The sequence below is a fragment of the Nelumbo lutea genome, chromosome 4 (genome assembly GCF_056320005.1).
Source record: "Nelumbo lutea isolate HS-2025 chromosome 4, American lotus-T2T, whole genome shotgun sequence".
Lineage (NCBI taxonomy): Eukaryota > Viridiplantae > Streptophyta > Magnoliopsida > Proteales > Nelumbonaceae > Nelumbo > Nelumbo lutea.
The window spans coordinates 43,498,642-43,519,890 of NC_142687.1; the positions used below are offsets into that span (position 1 = coordinate 43,498,642).

At 39.5% G+C, this 21,249-nt stretch overlaps 1 protein-coding gene across 3 annotated transcripts in view; it reads left to right on the forward strand.

The window, feature by feature from the left end:
* The window catches only part of LOC148855465 (putative cyclic nucleotide-gated ion channel 20, chloroplastic), a 162,102-nt gene that overhangs the window by 95,272 nt on the left and 45,581 nt on the right, over positions 1-21,249 (forward strand). For all 3 annotated transcript variants that reach the window (XM_088982291.1, XM_088982292.1, XM_088982293.1), the window contains 2 exons: positions 11,768-11,845; positions 20,375-20,504. In XM_088982291.1, coding sequence (XP_088838417.1) covers positions 11,768-11,845; positions 20,375-20,504 — 208 coding nt within the window. The remainder of the gene's footprint in view (positions 1-11,767; positions 11,846-20,374; positions 20,505-21,249) is intronic.

The following is a 21,249-nucleotide window of genomic DNA, read 5'->3' on the forward strand; positions in this document are numbered from 1 at the left end:
ATACATATATATATTAAATTTGCAAAACAAAATTCCAACATTTGAAATCAACTACCGGCAGTTTGGTTTCCATCAGAGAGAGTGCATGACCGATCATTACCATTGTCCGACAAAGGGGCTGATCCTGTCACTATGACCATTCACTCAGATGAATTCTCAGACTGCCCCAACATGTCCAGGTTTTGACCCCCACTAAGGATCTCACTGATTGACACATCAAAGACAACCTGATCCGACACCTAGTGATGTGTCATAATCGAGTCTAGGGGTCAGGTGTAACTTTTCAGTTTTGCCCATCTGTCTCCAAGGTCTAGTGAAACACTGGAAATTTGGTCCGGTTCAAGGGTTCAAGCAATCCCATACTGCATGTGCCTTGGGTCTTACCCTGATGGCCAAAACAAGCCATCCCAACACTTGGTGGCACATCAGTATCAGCCTTGGCAGGATAAATCTCCCCAGACTTATCCAATGGCTGTGAACATTTAAAACTAACACGAGTTTCTATAAGTGTCCAGTTTTAGGGTCTTACATAGAATTATACCAAACAACATGAATCAAACATGCACTTTAATTTATTTCCACCAAATAACAAAACTACATCAAATCCGATTGAAGCTAAGGGCATACAAGACTGTCTAACAGCTCCCACTTGCACTTAAGTCCAATCTGGTACAAGCCGGAGTCCCATACTTTCCACGTGTTTCTCAAACACCTTCTGTGTCAGTGGCTTAGTCAATGGGTCTACCACATTATCCGCTGATGCTACCTTCTGAATTAGGACGTCCCCTCTACCAACGATCTCCCGCAGTACATGGTACTTCCTCTCAATGTGCTTTGACTTCGAGTGGGCCCGAGGCTCTTTAGCCTGGGCGGTCGCTCCATTGTTGTCACACAACAACGGGATGGGTGATGTGCTGGACGGGATCACTCCCAATTCGTGAATGAATTTCTTCATCCACACGGCTTCCTTGGCAGCTTCACTTGCGGCAATGTACTCGGCCTCGGCTGTGGAGTCTGCAGTGGACCCCTGTTTGCTGCTTTTCCAGCAAACAACACACGATCCTATCGTGAAAACATACCTAGATGTAGACTTTCTATCATCTGGATCCGACTGAAAATCGGCTTCGGTATACCCCAGAACTTGCAGTGAACTACCATCGAATACCAGACAAAACTCTTTTGTCCTTCGAAAGTATTTAAGTATGTTCTTCACAACAGTCCAATGCTCCTGCCCCGGGTTAGCCTGGAATCTGCTTACCACACTCACCGCCTAAGCTATGTCCGGGCGAGTGCACAGCATGGCATACATGATGCTCCCTACGGCTGAGGCATAGGGAACGTCTCTCATGCCCTCAATCTCCTCAGAAGTCTTGGGAGACATCTTCTTGGAGAGAGTTACTCCATGTCTGAAAGGAACATTTCCTTTCTTGGAGTTTTCCAGGCTGTACCTTTTGACAATTTTGTCAATGTAAGCAGCCTGAGATAATCCGATTATCCGCTTCGATCTATCTCTATAGAGTCGAAGGCCCAGTATATATGAGGCTTCTCCAAGATCTTTCATGGAGAACTGCTATGACACCATACCTTGACCGAAGTCAACATTCCTACATCATTTCCAATGAGTAGGATATCGTCCACGTACAATACTAAAAAGGTAATCTTATCCCCATTGGACTTCCTGTAAACACTGGGCTCATCCGGATTCTGCTCAAAGTCAAATGTTTTGACGGCAGAACCAAAACGGATGTTCCAACTCCTAGAAGCCTGCTTAAGTCCATATATGGATCTATTGAGTTTACATACCATGTGTTCCTGACCAGCAACAATGAAGCCTTGCGGCTGCTGCATGTAGATATTTTCACTAAGATCTCCATTCAGGAACACGGTTTTGACATCCATTTGCCAAATCTCGTAGTTATGGTATGCTGCTACAGCTAGTAGGATCCTAATGGACTTGAGCATGGCCACGGGCGAAAAGGTTTCCTCATAATCGATGCCTTCTTTCTGAGTATACCCTTTCGCCACCAAGCGAGCTTTGTAGGTCTCAATCCTGCCATCAGGGCCCTTCTTCCTCCTGTAGATCCATTTGCAACCAATTGCTTTTACCCCGGAGGGCGGATCTACTAGAGTCCAGACACCATTGGTCTCCATCGAGTCCATCTCAGCTCTCATGGCCTCCACCCACTTCTGGGAATCTATGTCTAACATAGCTTCCACGTAAGTCACGGGATCCTCTTCACTAGTCAGGGCTTCCACCAGGTAGGTATCCTGGTCATAACCATATCGGATTGGTGGTCTGGATACCCGGGTGAACCTTCTAGGTTGGTCACTACCTGAAACTTGTGGGACAACTCCCACTGCTCGCGAGCTCTCCTCATCAAGAACTATTTCCTGACGGTGAGTGTCCATGATGTAATCGGATTCTAAGAACTGGGCGTTTCGACTGCAGAACACTTTCTGCTCACTTGGGTCATAGAATAGATAACCCACTGAATCCTTTGGGTAGCATATAAATAGGCAACGACTGGTTTTGGATTCCAACTTGTCCGCACTTGTTCTTCTAACGGTGCAGGACAACCCCAAATCTTCAAGTGTCTTACACTTGGCTTCCTTCCGGTCCATAGTTCATATGGAGTTTTCGGAACTGATTTGGTTGGAACCCGATTCATCACGTAGATAGCAGTCTCTAATGCATATCCCCAAAAGGATGTGGGTAATTCTGAGCGTACGAGAAGTGACCGGACCATGTCCAACAAGGTCCTATTCCTCCTCTCTGAAACACCGTTGAGTTGTGGTGTAGCAGGAGGAGCTAGTTGTGACATTATCCCATTGTCCTTTAAGTAGTCCCTGAATTCGTCAGAGAGATACTCGCCACCTCGATCCGATCGAAGGGCCTTAACTTCTCTCCCTAACTGTTTCTCGACTTCCTATCTGAACTCTTTGAACTTTTCAAAGGATTCAGACTTGTGTCTCATTAGGTACACATAACCATATCGTGAAAAATCATCTGTAAAGGTGATGAAGTACACGTGTTGATTCCGTGTCCTAACACTTAGGGGACCACATACATCAGTATGTATTAGGTCAAGTGTGCCTCCAGATCTTTCAGGCTTACCGTCAAATGGCCGCTTAGTCATCTTACCTTGAAGGCAAGGCTCACAAGTGGGAGGATTTTCTACGGTTAGAAAATCCAAAGGACCATCCTTTACCAGTCTTGTGATTCGGTCAATACCGATATGGCCAAGTCGGTAATGCCAGAGGCACGTGGGATTAATTGTATCACGATTCCTTTTCTTGGGATTTTCGACCGACATAGTTTCGGTTAGGTTAGTTTCTAGAGAAGGATGTAGAACATAGAGACCATTCTCCAGTTCCCCGCATGCGATGAATTTGTTTTTCCGTTTAACAGTAATCATATTACTAAAATAAACAGTATATCCATCAGCACACAGTTTAGAAACAGAAATTAAATTTCTTCTCAAGTTCTGTACATAAAGACAATCTTTAAGTACAATGACTCCTTCTCTAAAAACTAATTCTACGGTTCCTATCGCCGCAGCTGCAACATTTGCAGTCGTTCCCAGGAATAGTGTCACTTCGCCATCACTCAATCTTCTGCTAACTTTGAACCCCTGGAGTGTGTTACACGCATGAGTTGAAGCCCCGGAGTCAACACACCAGGACACAGAAGTAATAACATGTTAGTTTCTATGACACAAGTTTCGATGTTACCTTTCTTAGATTCCAGGTAGGCAGGACAGTTCCTCTTCCAGTGGCCGGTTTGTTTGCAGAAATGACAGACATCAGATGCCTTGTTCTTTTGCTTCTTGGGTTTGGCAGTTTTCTTCTGGGGCTTCTTTGCCTTTCTCTTTTTCTTGCCCGATTTGTTAGTTTCAGCAAGCATAACCACAGGCTCATCCTTTTTTAAAAGATCCTCGGCCCTCTGCAACATATTGTTGAGTTCCTGGACGCTGACATTCAGCTAATTCATATTGTAGTTAATAGTGAACGCATTGAAGGAAGAGGGCAAAGAATTTAGGATGGCATCCACTTGCGTGCCAAGATCTAGCCCGGATCCAAGAGCTTCAAGTTCGTTAATGTATCCCATCATCCGAAGACAATGGTCAGGAACTTTCTGCCCCTTGGACATCTGTGCGGTCATGAACAATTTCAGGACCTTCTGTCGAGTAGAATGGTTCTGCTCTTCATACATTGTTCTTAGACTGTCCAATATGTCCTTGGCTAGTTCGATATGATCGAACTGCCTCTGTATTGAGTTGTCTAATGAAGCAATGACAAAACAACGGGCTAGGGAGTTCTTATCCTCTCAATCTTGGTAGTCCCTCCTACGGGCCTCAGAAGCCCTACCACCCAGACGTTCCGGGGCAGGATTTTTCACCACCTTATCTAACTTTTCAAAAGTTAGGACCAGCATAAGATTTCTGTACCAGTCGGCCTAATTTGGACCCTTAAGCTTGTTATCGTCTAGAAGCTTTGCAAATTGACCGTTTGCCATTTTATGATAAAACAACAAAAACGCTAGTCCACAACCTTAGTTTGATTCATGTTACCTACATAGATATGGCTTTTAATCTATGTTCCATTCCCATTTATTCATCTCTGAGATTTTCCCTCCCTTCTCAGTGACGGAGACGACGGAATGTCTCTGGAAATGTGGGAAATCACATAGATGCGTGAAGCCAACTGTTTCAGCTGCATAACCCCACCACCTTTCTGTGACGGATCATATTCACTCATCGGATGAGTTTCCCTTTGGCCTCTGTCAGACAAGGTTCAGAGCCGTTTTCAGGTAAACCTTTCTGTCTAGTGAGTGCACACCCATCATATTCAGGTTACACCAAGGTACCGTGAGAGAGTTCCCATTTTCTAGTGAAGCCCCTCCCACATCGGTCTATGACGCCCCTATCATCTAATGAAACACTCTAACAGATCCAACAGCAAATGGATAGCCCAATTTTATGGTGTGTTTCCTCATTACTGATGGACCCATCATTGTGCTAATGACGGAAGGCCTTTATAGAGTCCATCAAATGGATCTTCCTATCGCACGCACTCATATTTGCTTGGAGGGAACAATATTACGCCCTAGTTCTAATTTAGGTCAAACCAAAGTGGCTCCCACTGATTTTCACAAAGTCAGATTTCTGGTGGGCCTTAATCGGCTAGGGGTTCCATATGCATCCCTTTTCATGGTTGTGGGGCCCACCAAGTAGAGAGGGGTCATTCAATGACCTTAAGGAACACCATGGCAATGATGTGCATTCAGCCATGGTGTGCGCAAGAGCCACTAACGAATTAACATGGGCCAAGTGCTTATGGCCCATGGTCGCAGCACATCATACATCCAAACATCACATGTAAAGGAAGAATTGATCCAATCAATTAACTGCTGTAAAGCCCATCGAATGGCCCATTTAAAACTTAAAGCATTAACAATTAATGTTTACTAGGTGTATGGGCTGAATTGCAGTTAGTAGTTCGGCCCATACAGCTTTTCTCATAATAATGGGCTTTTGCAGTTTTAACCTTTAAAACTGGGCTTTACAGGTGGGCCGAATTAATCCCTGTAATTGAACATCAGATTTGGAATAATCAGTGTGAGAAATATGGACTGAAAAATAGCCCCCTTCGAATCTCAGATTCGGTCCAAACAGTTTTGGTCCAATCTAGTCCGAAATGGTCCAAAACTGATTTTCAATTCAAGAATTAATTCAAAAGAGATCTGAAATTAATAATTTTTTATTTTTGACAATCACAAATCAAAATATGGACTGTTCGTACCACCTGCAAAACAAATGTTAAACACATAAGTTACTGTCTCATAAATTGTAAATCGTAGTAGGCGATTTCTCCATCTGCGAATCTCCAGCACCGCCATCTTCTTCCTTCTTCTTTAATCAAGAAAATAAATAAAACAGAAATCCTATTTCTATAAATTAATTACATTCTTGATCAAATCCTATACATTCAGTCTAGAAAAAAAAAAAAAATTATTTACAGACCGAATAATAATAAAAGGAAGAAAAAAGGGTGCGCAGACTATCTGCGCCAAATCTGCACTGCGATCTCCAGGTTCGAACAGTCCATTAAATAAAAAATAAATAAAGAACAATTCTAAATAAATTTTTGGATTTAACAAAATTAATTTAAGATCAAACGCCCTTAACAAGATTTGAGATATAAAAGTATATTTTATATGAGATATAAAAGTATATATATAATGGTTTTCAAACGTTTGCAAAAGGTTTTAATTCCCGGGATTCATGTGAGTAGAGAGTGCATCACTGATCCTTGCAGCCGAGGGAGTGGTCCTCTCTTGTCGGGCAATGTTTGATCATTATGGGCTGAGAGGTTAAGTGTAAGACCATTTAGGGTAATACCTGATGGGCTAATTTTGCATCTGCCCACAGTCCCTGGGTGTTACAAGGTGGTTTGGCCCAGGGACCACTTAGGGTAACTATTGGGCCCATAGAGCCCATGTGATGGGTTTCAGGGGGTGCACTGTCCATAACAGTGTATTTGGCCAGGCCTTGTAACAAAGGCTGGGCTGAACCTATGTGGCTGATGTGTAGATCAATGTTTGGGTCCCATGTCGTACAAGGAAGCCCAACTGGGCAGTAGTTTGGAAGGTTAAGTGAGCACATAACCTTAATGGGCCTAAAGCCCATTTCGAACTGGGCTGATATGATCAATTAAATAAGGGGCAAATTCTGAGAGTGGATTAGCAAATAAGATTGGGTCTTAACCCTATCCACTCAGAGAGTCCTGATCTAAATGTGATTCAGATCTGGAAACCTCCTAATGAGGTTAGGAGAAGGCTGATCTAGTCTTTAGTATGATATACATTCAAATATGATTTGAATCAGCAACTCCTAATGGGATTAGGAGCTAATCCCTTTAAGCTTATAAAAGGAGGAGGGGGCGGCAGCCTTTAGTAGATATACATTCACATCCTCTTCAGAGCTGAAATCACAAAAGGAAGAATTCAGCAACCCTGCGAAATTCTTTCTTGCCGCCTTCTTCCTGCCACTACCTCACCTGCCAATTCGATCTCCAGTTAGGTGGGAGAAATCAAGATTGGATCTTGGTATCAGTTTCTTGTGAAGGGACTGATTGGAAGCTATGCTCACGTGCCATCCTGCTAATTCTTGCGAAGGATTAGGTTCTTGGGAAGAACACTGTTGATTCTGCTCTATCCTGCATTGCGCCATTTTCAGTGGGAGCAGTCTTTGGATCCTTCCTTGGGTGTGAACACCTTCGTTGGGAGATATTATTTCTTTGTATCAGGTATATCCCTCTCCTACTGCTTTTGTTCAGATTTGGTTCGGTTCTTGATTCAAGATTGATCCTTGAAAAATATGATTTTTCTAAAATAAGGGAATACGTTTCCTAGTAGGATGGAGAGAAATTTTTAAATTCACCCATTCTATTCCGCAAGATTCGGGCATCCATACGATGGATATCTCATCCCTTCAGGCCGAACCATGCTTGATGGCTGGACGGAATTTCAAAATTTTTTCTAACCTTTTCGGGAACCGATTTCTCAATAAATTTGAAATCTAAAATTTCAGGATCGTTCTTGCATCGATTGGACTAGATTTGAAACCAAGGAGAAGGGAGATGATACCTGATACGGAGACCACAATTCGCAGCTCCCAAGGTGGAAGTTCACACCCAATATCAGTCCTAAAACCAGCCTCCAACTGAAGATTGCGCAATGTACAGAGGACCGATTCAACAACACTTGATTTCAGCAAATCTACTTTCCAACTTGCTTGGATTGAGTAGGGTAATTGAGCCTGATATTCTCCTGTATTTTTCTTGAAAAATATAGAGAATAAAACTGATCAAAATCAATTCTTGAAAGCCTAGGTCGCGATAGCGTTTCTTGGGAGACAAAAGAGAAGAAGAGGGAACAAAAGAGAAAGGTGTACAAGTCTAATTCACCCTCTTCTTTTATCTCTTAATGGAGAACTCTCCTAATATAATTAGGAGATTATCCAAATCTGAATTAGATCTGGACTCATTTAACAATTAAACATTATCCCCTTGAGAGGATAAGTGCTGCATACACAATACCAGACCCATATTTTGTAATGTGACTACTTAATTAATCTTATTAATTATGGGCCTTTGGCCCATTTTATTCAAAGGCTCACGACCCTAGGTGTTGCATGGCCACTTTAGGCCTGATATTGTATGCCGTGGGACCCCACAAAGGTTTCCCTCAAGTTCATAAGGGTCCGGACCCACCTCTAAAAGAGGTTAGGCCGAATTTACTGCTCAGAGCAGTGAACCCTTGATCCAATCAGCATGGGCTTAGTCTGGGTCCAATATTTACACCTAAATGATCCCTAGATTCAGCCACCCTATAAAGATCCAACGATAATGGACTTAAGTGAGATAAAAGCCATCAGGTAATCAGCCCTGTAATGGTCTCTTACACTTAACTTCTCAGCTCATAATGATCACAATACTACCCGATAGGGAAGGACCTCTCCCTTGACTACAAGGTGCAGTGCCACACTCTTTGCTCAGGTGGATCCCAGGATTAAAACCTTTTTTTGCAAAACTTTTTCATATAAATACATTTTGCAAAAACAATTTTAGTTACAGTTGAAATCCACTACTAGCAGTTTAGATTTCCATCAAAGAGTGTAAATCCTAATATTCAGTTAATTAACAATGCCAATATGTAAATCCACTACCGGCAGTTTAGGTAAGAAGTAATTCTATATCCTACAACTAAGATGTGATGAAAGTGACCATTATCATGCAAAATCCTGATGCCTATTTATTCATGCAAAGAAAAATGAACAAATAGAATGAGAGTGCATGTTGATCAAAATAGGATTACCAAGCTACTTTCCAATCCAGCAAGTGGATCTACTAATACATGCAAGATAATTCACTAGTAATCAACATTTTACATTACAAGAAGATGACTTACTTGGTATTCTGTTTGTGATTGCTTGAGTGAAAATTCAGTTATTTAAGTAAACCCATAGAAAAATCCAAGAATGAGAGAAAACCATTATAACTATCTACCACCGTATCCTGTAACTCTGAGTTTTATGATTAATTGACACTCGATGCATGACCCTTCAGCATCATTCATACATTCAAAACCTCTCTCCATTCTTATGGAAATATTCAGATTTTTTGGTAGATAGAACTATTGGTTGTGGCCCAAATGGTATAGAAAGACTGACATAAGAGTTGTCATACCACTGCTGCATTGTTTGATCTCAAGCATTCTCCTTGCTTTGCTTCATAGCGTCCAAGGGGTGTTTCTTGTGCTTCCAGGATGTGTGTGGGTTGAAGAAAAGAGTTTTTTCGAAGTGTAGGATGTGGATGGAAGAGAGAGGGAGCTTAAGGATGTGGCTAATGGTTGTGGGAGTGTGCTTGCATGGGTTTCTCCCTAGGCTAGAATGTGTGTCCTTGTGTGTGAGAAAAGGAGGGTATTTATAGATTTTTGGGGAAGATTCTAGAAGGGAATGGAGGGCTGAGATTTGAGATTTAGGAGATATATGGCTGAGGTTTAAAGGTTTAAAGGGTTTTTGGAGGGAGATTGATTGAGGAAAGGGGCTACCAAGATAGCTTTGGGAGAGATCCTCTCAATCAATCAAGACAATAGGTGGAAAATTTCACCAATTTACCTAAATTTAGCATTCCAAGTTTAGGTGATTGGCTTAATTGATTGTGGCTCCTTATCTGGTTAAATTTTAAATTCTAAGATGGCTCTGGAGGCTGAGGGAAAGATCTGGTCGTGAGGTTCCCTAGGTTCGAATTTGTAGTGAAGAGGATTCCAAATGGAGGGCTTGGATCAAATCTAGATTTGGGTTACAAGATGGAAAGGTTAATGGTGTCGGAATTGGACGATCTTGGTATCCTTGGACTCGGAATTTGGAGCTCTAGGCATCTACAAGGTTGGATTTTTGGTTTCATGTAGCATATGGTTCAAGATAAAAAATGATCCCAATCGGACGATTAGAATCGGTTCCGGCTTCGAGTCTTAAGATGAAAGGGTAAATGGTGTCATTGGATTTGGATTGTTGGGCTCTATATACCTATGGTCTCGGATTTTTGATTTGACGGGAGATGAGATTCAGAATCAAAATGACCCCGGTTAAACGATCGGAATCAGTTTTGGCTTTGGGTCCTAAGATGAAGGGGTAAGCGATGTCGGATTTCGGTGATTTGGATGCCCTCGGATTTGGATTGTTCGGCTCTACATACCTGTGATCTTGGATTTCTGATTTGATGGGAGATGAGATTCAGAATCAAAATGACCCCGATTATCGGGATTGGTTCCGACTTTGGGTCTTAAGATGAAAGGGGTAAACGGTATTGAAATTAGGTGATCTTGGTGTCGACGGATTTGGAATTTTTGACGCTATGTACCTATGGTTTCAGATTTCTGATTCGACGTGATATGAGGTTCAAGATCAAAATGATCCAATTAGATGACTAGAATTGGTTCTGGCTTTGGGTCTTAAGATGAAGGGGTAAACGGTGTTTGGTTTGGATGATCATGGTCTCGTTGGATTTGGATTTTAGGGCTCTATGTACCTAATGTGCTGGTTGTAGAGTTCAAACTTTTGTGAAATTCCAAAAATGCCCTTGGGTCGACTGAGAGGTTAGCTGAAGCATGCTTGGATCTTGAAGCACTGCAAAAAGACCAAAGAGCGCAAAAATGGGTTGTCAACAAATATGTTTGGTCCTATCATGCTAGATTGGATTATAGGCAATATTAAACACAGCTTGATTGCCGCAATACAGTTTCATAGGTGAATGAAAAATAATCCCCAACTCTCCTGTTAGATTCTTCAACCAAAGAAGTCTAGATACACAATGTTCTACTACCTTTTATTCAGATAAAATCACTAAATAATCCTCATGAAGAAGTCCCTGAATTCATTCTCTATTGGAATATAGAGATTTCTTAGACTGGGCTAGTGGTTAACCATAGGGCTGATGATGTCATCCATACAGCCACAGCTAGTGATATCAACAATTTCCTGTTAGTTGGAAGGATCTCCAGTGTTGCTCTGGTGCCAACCTCAATGCAGAAATGAAAATATAATATTATAATGATAAAAGGTGAAAAAACAAGTGAAGAAGAAACCAGGAAGGAGAAAGGTTTTAGAAGGGGAAAAACTTAATTGTGCTCCATTTCAACAACTACAAATAATTGTAATCACCTAAAGCTGAGATTAACTATGGAGATTTTATCTTTGAACACAAGGTGCTAAGAAATCCTGCTAAAGATGAACATGCCAGAAATGTGGTGTGAAGAAGTGAAAAAGGACATCTTACTAATTCAAGAACCGAAGCATTTATTCATCGATGGATGTCGGGTTAAGAAATGACATTTTAGTGTTAATATTGGAGAGTCAAGAGTGGGAGGTGGTTCTAATAGAAGGTTTATTCAAAGGGATGCTACATTTTGCAATTCTAGGTCGTCTCTAAGGTGATAGAATGGAAAGTAGATCCTCTTTATATTTTGCAATTCTAGGGCGACCTCTAGTTTTCTTATGAAATAGTATTACCAACAGGATCTACTGGTTTCATGAATCCTTTATTGTCCTTGTTTTCTCATTGATCCATTAAGTATATAATCTACAAAAAGAATATAAGAGAAAATATAATGTTTTCTGAGTGTTGCTTTAATCTTATCTTTCAATTAGATTTTGTAATTTATCCTAATACTTAATTGATATTTTCTTAATTTTGATTTGTTAAGGGGACTAGAAATGCAGCTAAGGCGTCGTGATGTTGAGAAGTGGATGAGTCATAGACGTTTGCCTCTACCATTAAGAAGGTATTCCTGATTCGGTACCTTTATATTAATTTTTTTTTCTTCTTCCTCAAAAATATCTGCTTGTTCTGCTAATATTCAGTCATTTACCTCTTCTATCGAATTTTAGTATCTAAATTGTAGCATTTATTTACACTGGTTTACTTTTGTTTTCCTTTTATTGGTCTTGTTTGGATTTATATTTGGTTTTCCATTAGAAGTGTTAAAGCTTACATTTAACATATTGTGCAAAATTACAAAGAGGCCCTTGAATAGGCACCCTAATACAAAAGAAACATAAAAGGACAAAAATGCCCTTACATTGTCAACACTCCCCCTCAAGCTGAGCATAGATATTTGCCATGCCCAAATTGTTTTTTTTTGTTGTCAAGCTGGTTTGGGGTCCCCATGAGCCATAGCTTTGTACCCTACCTTTGCACCAGATTGAACCACAATTGATTGTTTCTTACTTCTCCAAGATACAACATTACCATCCACCAAGGTACAGTAGCCAGAAGTAGGCCACCAATCATCAATAGAATCTGCCCAGTTAACATCAAAATAGGCCTCTACCATCAGATGCCGATGATTAGAATACAACATTCCTTTTCCTGGACACCCCTTCAAATATGCAAGTATTCTATTCACTACTTGCATTTGAGATGATATAGGCTTATTCATATATTAGTTGACCACACTTACAACATATGATATATCAAGTCTACTTAGACACAAGTAGAGAAGGCGACTGACAAGTCTTTGATACACACCCTTGTTAAGAAGAATATCTCCATCATCAACACCCAAATTATGATTGGGATCAATTGGGAGTTTCAACTGGTTTACAATCCAATTTACCAACCCTCTAAAGTAGATTAACAATATATTTCCTCTAAGAAATGTAAATGCCCCACTTTGACCTTGCAATCTCAATCCCTAGGAAATATTGGAGATTTCCAAGGTCCTTAATTTAAAATGTAGTAGCAAGACAATACTTCAGTTCAACAATTCCAGAGATATCATCCCTTGTGATAACAATATCATCGACATATACTATCAACATAATCACTTTTCCATTTAATCTCATGATAAACAACAAGGTATGCTTAGATTGAGATTGTGAGAAGCCTACTTTCAAGACGAATTTTCTGAATTTGTCAAACCAAGCACTAGGGGACCGTTTAAGGCCATAAAGGGATTTCTTCAGGAAGCAAACCTTCCCTTCACTCCCAAGCATGTTCATTCCTAGAGTAAGTTCCATGTAAACTTATCCCTGAAGGTTGCCATTAAGAAAGGCATTATTAACATCCATTGATACATGGGCTAAGAATAGTGGGCAGCAAGGGACATGATAACTTTGATTGAGTTCATCTTGGTTATTAGGGCAAATGTTTCTTGGTAATCAATGTCATAAGACTAAGTATACCCATTTTCCACAAGTCAAGCTTTATACATTTCAATTGATCCATCAGCTTTATGTTTCACAATGTAAACCCACCTACATCCAACAAGAACATTGCCTTTTGGGAGAGAAACAATTTCCCATGTTTTGTTTTTTTTTTCAAGTGCCTCCATTTCCTGGTTCATAGCATCCTTCCAATGAGAGAACTGCATTGCCTCAATAACAATGTGAGGGATAAAAGCAGAAGCAATGGAAGAGATATAGGCAGAATAAGAAGGTGATAAGGATTCATAGGAGACATAATTTGAGATAAGATATTTAGTACATGTACTTTTTGCTTTATGAATTGCAATATGATGGTCAAGGTCAGAACCCACACTAGGAAGCTCAGTAACAAATTCAACACAAGGATTAGAAACAGGAAGAGGTTTAGAAGCCAATTTACTTGAATCCAAGAAGTCAAATTGTAATGGGCATTCAGTTTTTGGAGTCATCCTCTTTTTTCGTTTAACGAACCAGTAGTGCCAAGACTGAGGAATAGGAGGAAGCACAAGAGGAACACTATTACCACCACGAGGAGGAGGAAGAAAAGAAGAACTAACAATATCTATTGTTTTTGGAAGAAGAATTGACATACAAAAAGGAGTCCAATCTTCATTGACATTCTCCTCTTGAAGAGAAGGATGATGGGAGGAGAAGAAGGGAGTAGACTCAAAGAATGACATCTTTGGACACATATCTTTTTCTAAAACATAGGTCATAACAACGGTACCCCTTTTGGACCGAAGATTATCCCAAGAAGACACAAGAGGTTTCAACAGCAGCCAACCCACCATACGAGCATGCAATCCCTAAGCTCCAAATATGGATTTTTAGCCAATTTCCATCCAAAAAATCCAAGAAAAATATAAAACAGCTTCAAACCACCATGAAACCTATACCAAAATTCCTCTAAAACTGGAGTGCATCAATATGCATTAGAAACCCATGTGGATGCTGCCAACTGTATGAATTGCTGACGTCAACTGGCAGCATGCTAACGCCAGTAGGTCTATCTATGAGTCATGACCAGCAGCAGATGGTTTCCTCAATCTTACGATGCTCTGATACCAAGTTAGAAGATATAGAGATGAAGGAAAAGAGAGTGACAGGTGTGTTACTGTTCACACCTAGAAAGCTTACATTTAACATATTGCGCAAAATTACAAAGAGGCCTTTGAATAGGTGCCCTAATACAAAAACAAAACATAAAGGAACAAAAACATCAAGAAGTCACTTGTGCATTCTCCTTTGTCTTTGCCTCATCCTCCTAAAGGAGGAGAACATCAATCATTTCATAATAATTCTAGATGATTACTAGTCATAACAACACTATTATCTTTTTAGTGGAAATCTTCTCAGAAATGAATTGTTCTTCAACTTCTATATGACTGGTCCTATCATGATGAATTGGATTTTTTTGCATATTGATTGTTGCCCTATTGTTTGGATAGAGACTTATAGGCTCTCCAACAGTTAACTTGAAATAATATTCAGCTTTAGCACCTCATTGAACAATGACTAACTGTCTTTTGCTCCTCCTGGTCATGAAGATTCTTTTTTAGATTGGTTTTCTTCATTACTGAGGTTTCACTAACAAAAGATATAACTAGAGATAAATTTTCAACCATTTGCTATACCTTTTGTAGTGAAACCTTTTAGTAACCAAGAGAACTTATTTACTAGTTACTATTTTTAGTAATTTTTTTAACTCCATATTAAGTTCATTTAAGTAGCATTAGGAAAGCATTATTACAGTTGTTTAGGAGTTGATTCCTTATTTAGGTGAGGTTACTTATGGACTTGTTTTTGTTTTAAAGTGTTGCAATGTGCATGTTTAGTGACATAGGGGCATTATCGTCCTTTCATCTTTAGTTATGTTTGCCGTGATAAAATAATGAATAGGAGTTGCCACTTCTGCCTCTCATTTTCTCTTCTCTTCTACTTCGTTTTCTTTATGAGTTTAGTTCTATTATCATGGTTCTTGGTGTCACATTCTGTAACAATGGTAAAACTGGAAACAGAGGTTAAAGATCATGGTCGGTCCCACTTGCACATAGAAAATGTCATCAGAGACCCCGGTTTATGGACTCAAGGGCGGCCACTACGATGGTCAAGTTAGTTGAGCCAAGGAGAAAAGGCAAGTTGAGGAGCTCGATAGTGCACCAAGGTGTGCCAAGGTGAGAAAGAAAGTAGAGGAGTGTAGAGAGGAAGAGTCTAGAGACAATCAAACGTTCTACTTCTTAGCCTATTTATAGGTGGAGCCATTAAGTGCAGGGGTGGCAAGCTTGGTAATGGTTTCCAAGGTAGGACTGCCTTTTCCACCCCACAATGCATGAGCTAGTTCCACATGGCCAACTATTACACCAATTAAGCATTTTAGTATTAATGGTCCCAGTAGCTTGGTTGACATGTAACTATTGGGTATAATGTTCCTCTTAACTAGAGGTGTAAATCAAGTCGTGTCGCCTGCAGCCCGGCACGAACTTGGACCAGCCCAACATGACGGTCCACGGGCCGTGCCAGGCCTGGCACCACTGAGCGGGCCGTGCTGCGTGGCACAACCCATATATATTATTTTTATATATTTATATATTTATATATTTATGCAGAGAACACTGATGTGGGCCCCACAGCTGTGGTCCCACTCTGTCCGTAGGGTAGAATGTACCTAGTCATCCTAGGGTTAGCTGATGGTCAATTTGTTATTCTAGTTGTTATTTATATTTCAGTTTTATATTGTTTTATGTGTTATGTAAATACCAAGGGCAGATTTGTCCTTTGATGTAACTAGCATAACCTATAAATATTAAATAGAAGTGGCGGCAGCAGTACATTTGAGATTCTGTCCTTCCTTTCAAATCTTGTGTTCTACTGCTCTCTCACTACTCTTTCTCCTCTTTCCTCCATACTTTCTCTCCTTTTTCGAAACTGAAATTTATTAGTGCTCAAGACTGATAGCAGTCTTGAACATCTACAATTTATATAATATTATATAAATTATAATTATATAATAATATATAGTATATAATATATTAATAAAATAAATAATATTCTTTAATTTTATTATACTAACTTATTTAATTATTGTATACATAAGCAATTGTATACACAAGCAATTGTATACACAAAATTCATATGAAATTAAAAGTTTAAGTTTTTCGTCAATTCTTTTTTAAACAAATAGCTTTGGCCCGATGCACAGCCTGACCTGGCCCAAGGCTCAGCCCACGAGCTAGCCCGGCCCGCAACACGGCACGGGCCTGGGCTGTGGGCCATGCTGGGCTGACCCCCAAATTTTTCACTGGGGAGGGCAGCACGGCCCACGGGGCAGCATGACACGGCCCACACTTTGCGCGGGCATGGGCCACTTTACACCTCTACTCTTAACTCACCCAAAGGAGTTATCAAATTGCCCCCAAGGTCTTTGGATTGCCAAGAATACCCTCTAAGGTATTTCACATGGTGTCTCTAGCATAGGATCTATCTAGCTCGATCCAGTTTCAATTGGGCAAATGGCACAATTTGGCACTTCTTCAATACTGAGGTGAGTAAGCTCCTCCACAAACATTGACCTACCGAGATCAAGGTTTATTGAGATAACCAAGGTACTTTGACGTGGCTTGTTCTTTGGCTTCATACACTCCATTAACCTAGTTGACAATCAACTGAAACCACTGAAGACAACTAATCGGATTGCTTGCAATTTCTTTGCTAGGGAGATCCCAGTTATGAGTGCCTTCGCCATACTTGACTTCATTATTTGAAGCTCAAATACCGAACCTTAGCATATACTCTAATATTGTGTCATTTGGGCTCAAGTCCACACTTAGCATGTGAGTTATGACCAAGGGATCAATCCTTGGCATTCTAGTGGCAGGCCAGGAAAATGCATTGGTGTTGGTTCAAAGGAAACTTACCAAATTAGAGCAGAGGTCATCTTGGAATAAGAAACCGATCTAGACTGTCTTCTCAAGCTCGTCTTCATTCAGGAGCACAACGAGTGTAGGTCATCTTGGACATTCAATTTGTTATGAATGTCTAAGCCATCAACCTCCAATCCTTCTTTGGTCTTTCCCTTCAAGGCAGCAATGGAACACTGACAAGCCACCTACTAGTTGTTGCAGACTGTCTGGTCCCATGGTCAGTTGATAATTTCATGGCAAGGTGGAGGCTACTGCCTTCATTGCATTGAGTATAGGTCATCCAATAGTGATATTGTAAGACAAGGTGACCTTGACAACCAAGAACACTGTCATAGTTGTAAACTAACGAGGTTTCTCCTAAGCTGTGACCGGAAAGGTAATTTTCCCTTCATGCTTCATTTTTGCACTAGAGAACCTGACAAGGGGCATGTCAGTGAGTTGAAGCCAATCTAGGCTAGCTCCACCCTCTTAAAAGCATTACTGAGAGAATGTCTGTTGAGCTTTTATTATCTATCAAAATCCTCTTGACATCATAGTTGGTGATCATCGTCACGACCAAGGACCACCAATGCATCGTCGTGGGGTGTATGAATCCCTACCAAATGATTGCTGGAGAAGGTGATCACCTTGTCCAACTTAAGTTTCTTCTACAGGCTGTATTTCATCTAGAGTTGTCGGACATAAGCCTTACATGTTGTGGAGATTTCCTCTCCAGAAGCTGGTCCACTAGATATCACCACAATGACCTCTATTGTAGGTTGGTTAGACGTTGGATCAGTTGAGGAAAAGCCAACCTATTTGTCATTGCGGATGTACACCTTCAAGTTCCCTCACCTAATGAGGGTTTCAATCTCATTTTTTGGCTCTTGACATTTGTTCATATTGTGGATGATGTTGCAGTGAAACTTGCAATATTTTCCCTGATTCCTCGTGCTGGGATTATTCTTCATTTATGAGTACGACAAATGTAGTCCTACTTCCTGACCTACATCATTCTAGATCTGGATTTGATTGGGATATAGGTTTTAGGAGGGGTTTCCGTGAATTTGAATTAAATAGTGTCTTATGCTTTTCTGAATATGATCTATAGGAAGAACTATATAGAGTACCATGACCTAATTTTTGGTCTTTGGGTGATTGTAAGTTAAGTCAGTTGAAGAAATCCATACATGGATTGAAAGCCTTCCAAAATCCTGGTTTGAGAGGTTTGGAGTTGCTATGCAACAGGTGGGATTCCAAAATCCATACATGGATTAAAAGCCTTCCAAAATCCTGGTTTTAGAGGTTTGGAGTTGCTATGCAAACAGGTGGGAGGTGGGATTCCATTAATACATATGTATCATACCCTCCATATCAAAACAGAGAGAAGTATAATTACTTCTTAATTTATACATATGATGACCTTGTTGTCAAAGGTAATAATCCCCTTCAGAAATAGCCAAATTGAAGTTTTGACTGTTGAATTTAAATAAGGATTTTAGTTACTTGAAGTTTCTTAGGAATCAATGTAGCTTGATACAAGAAAGGGATATTTATAGTAGTGAAACTATCTATTGAAAGACATGGGAGAAGTAAGAGTTAAACTTGTGAATACTCTTGAGGATCCCAAGCACAGATTAAGTGCTAATATTGGGAAGCCGCTTCTCAGTATCAAGCTTCTATCAGTCATAAGCTATATGTATCTGTTAAAATTCTCCTATTGACCTCTTAATCAACTCTGTTACCAGATTAAGTTACTCCATACAGATCAAAACATAAAGGGGGTATTATCTAAAAATAAGTTCACAAACTAGACAGAAGGAAGAAATACAGAAACCACAGAAAGATATGAAGAGGTATCTAGAGTAGTTGATCCTCACCCATAATGACCATTTATTGAAATATGGAAGAGAGATCAAATATGTAGTAGTATAAAATTACAGAAATGCTCATTTGTACCTACATAAAATAAAAACATAATTCAATGCTACTTCTGTACACTAGTGTCTTAACATGACTATATACAATCCCTTCTTTCACAAAATAGTCACCCAAATCTACTATTGACTACTCTATGAGGGCTTATTTTTTATTTTCCTATTTGTGCAAATGGGGAATTCGAAGCCACTGCTTAGAACTTGAAGTCAGTATTTTAAAAGCACAAGGCACAAAAAAGGCGCAACGGCCAATTTGCACCCAAGGCGCAAGTTGCAAGGCACAAGGCGAGGTGTGCACCTTTTTGAAGCAAGGTGCAAAAATACGAAAACAAAAGCTAAAAAATAAAAAACATGTCAAGAAATTCAAAAATAAATGCCAAAAAATTAAAAAAAAAAGCAAAAAACATAAAAAATATTAAACATAATATTAATAAAAATATAACTTAAATTTTAAAATTAATGTTTTAAAAAATATATTATCTCAAATTAAAATACATAAACATAACATGTAAAGCGTATTCAAATGAAAATATAAAAATAAAATCAAACATATAAAACATTTTCAAGCATGTAAAATCCATAATCTATTTTTTTTCCTTAATTGCATTACTCAAGTAGCTAATGTGATGTAAAACATATTACATTCCTGATTCTACGAGCTGACTTTGTGCCACGCTGCTTGAGGCAAGCCCAAACAAGTCCATTTTAGGGTCTTAAATTCTTAATTTCCACACTAAAAATAATGGTTTTATATTTTTTAATTGCCTTTTAAGAAGATATTTTATTAAGATAAACAAATGAACAACATGGACTTGTTTGTGCTTGCCTTGAGGGGCATGGTCAGGGGTTTGGGGACAGAGCCCCCAACCCAGCCGCTAGGTTCAAAAAAAAAGCAAAAAAGCGTAAATTTTTCAAAAGACACATGCCTGGGCTAAGGCGAAAGGTGTATCAGGTGCATGCCTAGGCACACCAGGCGGGTGCCTTTTGAAAGTGCTACACCTAGGACCTGGGCAAGGCGCCTAACCTAAAATAAACCTCACCTCTGTACCTAGGTGTGCCTTTTAAATCACTGCTTGAACTTGCTGATGTGTCAAGATTTAAATCACCATAGTTTAAAGGCTGAATCACAATTGGAAAGAGATGGCCGATTTGGAATCTCTTGTTCTAAAATTTTTGACACATCAACATAGAAGTTTTGTATGTATGAATTTGCTTTTCTAGATTGAACAATGTATTTTTGTGGATCTTATGTAGCTGTTATATAATGTAGGCAAGTACGACAATCCGAACGTTTCAATTGGGCTGCAACACAAGGTGTAAATGAAGAAATGTTGCTGGATAATTTGCCAGAGGATCTCCAAAGAGATATATGCCGTCATCTCTTTAAGTTTCTTAATAAAGTGAGGTTCATATACTGCAATGCAAGAAAAGGATTAGTGGATTTTTTTATTTTGTCACTGACTAGATTCATTGGCTTTGATCCCTTTATATTTATTTCTTTAAACTATAGTATATCATTGTGAATCTATGATTTTGTTTATCATATGATGGAAATATGGAATACAACACTTTTATTTTTGACACAACCAAAGGTACTTTGTAGAAGTCAGTTCCCCCATCCTATGTATTCGTCTTGTGTGGAATTGGTAACAAATTTAATTTGTTGGAAAATAATATAATTGAAATTTTTTGATAACTACTTTGGAATCTTAGAGATGAGAATGAATAGAGAAGACAAAAGAATGAGAAGTGTAGAGTAAAGGTGCGAACTCCTTAATTTTATTAGACTGAACATTTTATGTAGTAAACAAAGAAATAAAAATTATTAGGAAGTAAGAGAGCACAATAGGTGATAAGATATCTTCAACAAAGATAAAGCAGCCCCCAAAACCAGCCACCCTTCAAAACAGAACATCTCACAACCTAACACCTTGCACCCTCATAAGAGTCCAATTTTCACCTTAAATTACCATTCCGCACCAGAAAATTCAACCAAAGCCATTCTTCTTTGCCAACTCCATAAAATAATTTCTTACAAGTTTTTCTCTCCTACATAGAAAGAGTCCCAATGTTTTTCTTATGTGAACATCCTTTTCTGTCATCATTTCCACATCCAACTTTTTCTCAATCTTTCTTACGTGGTCT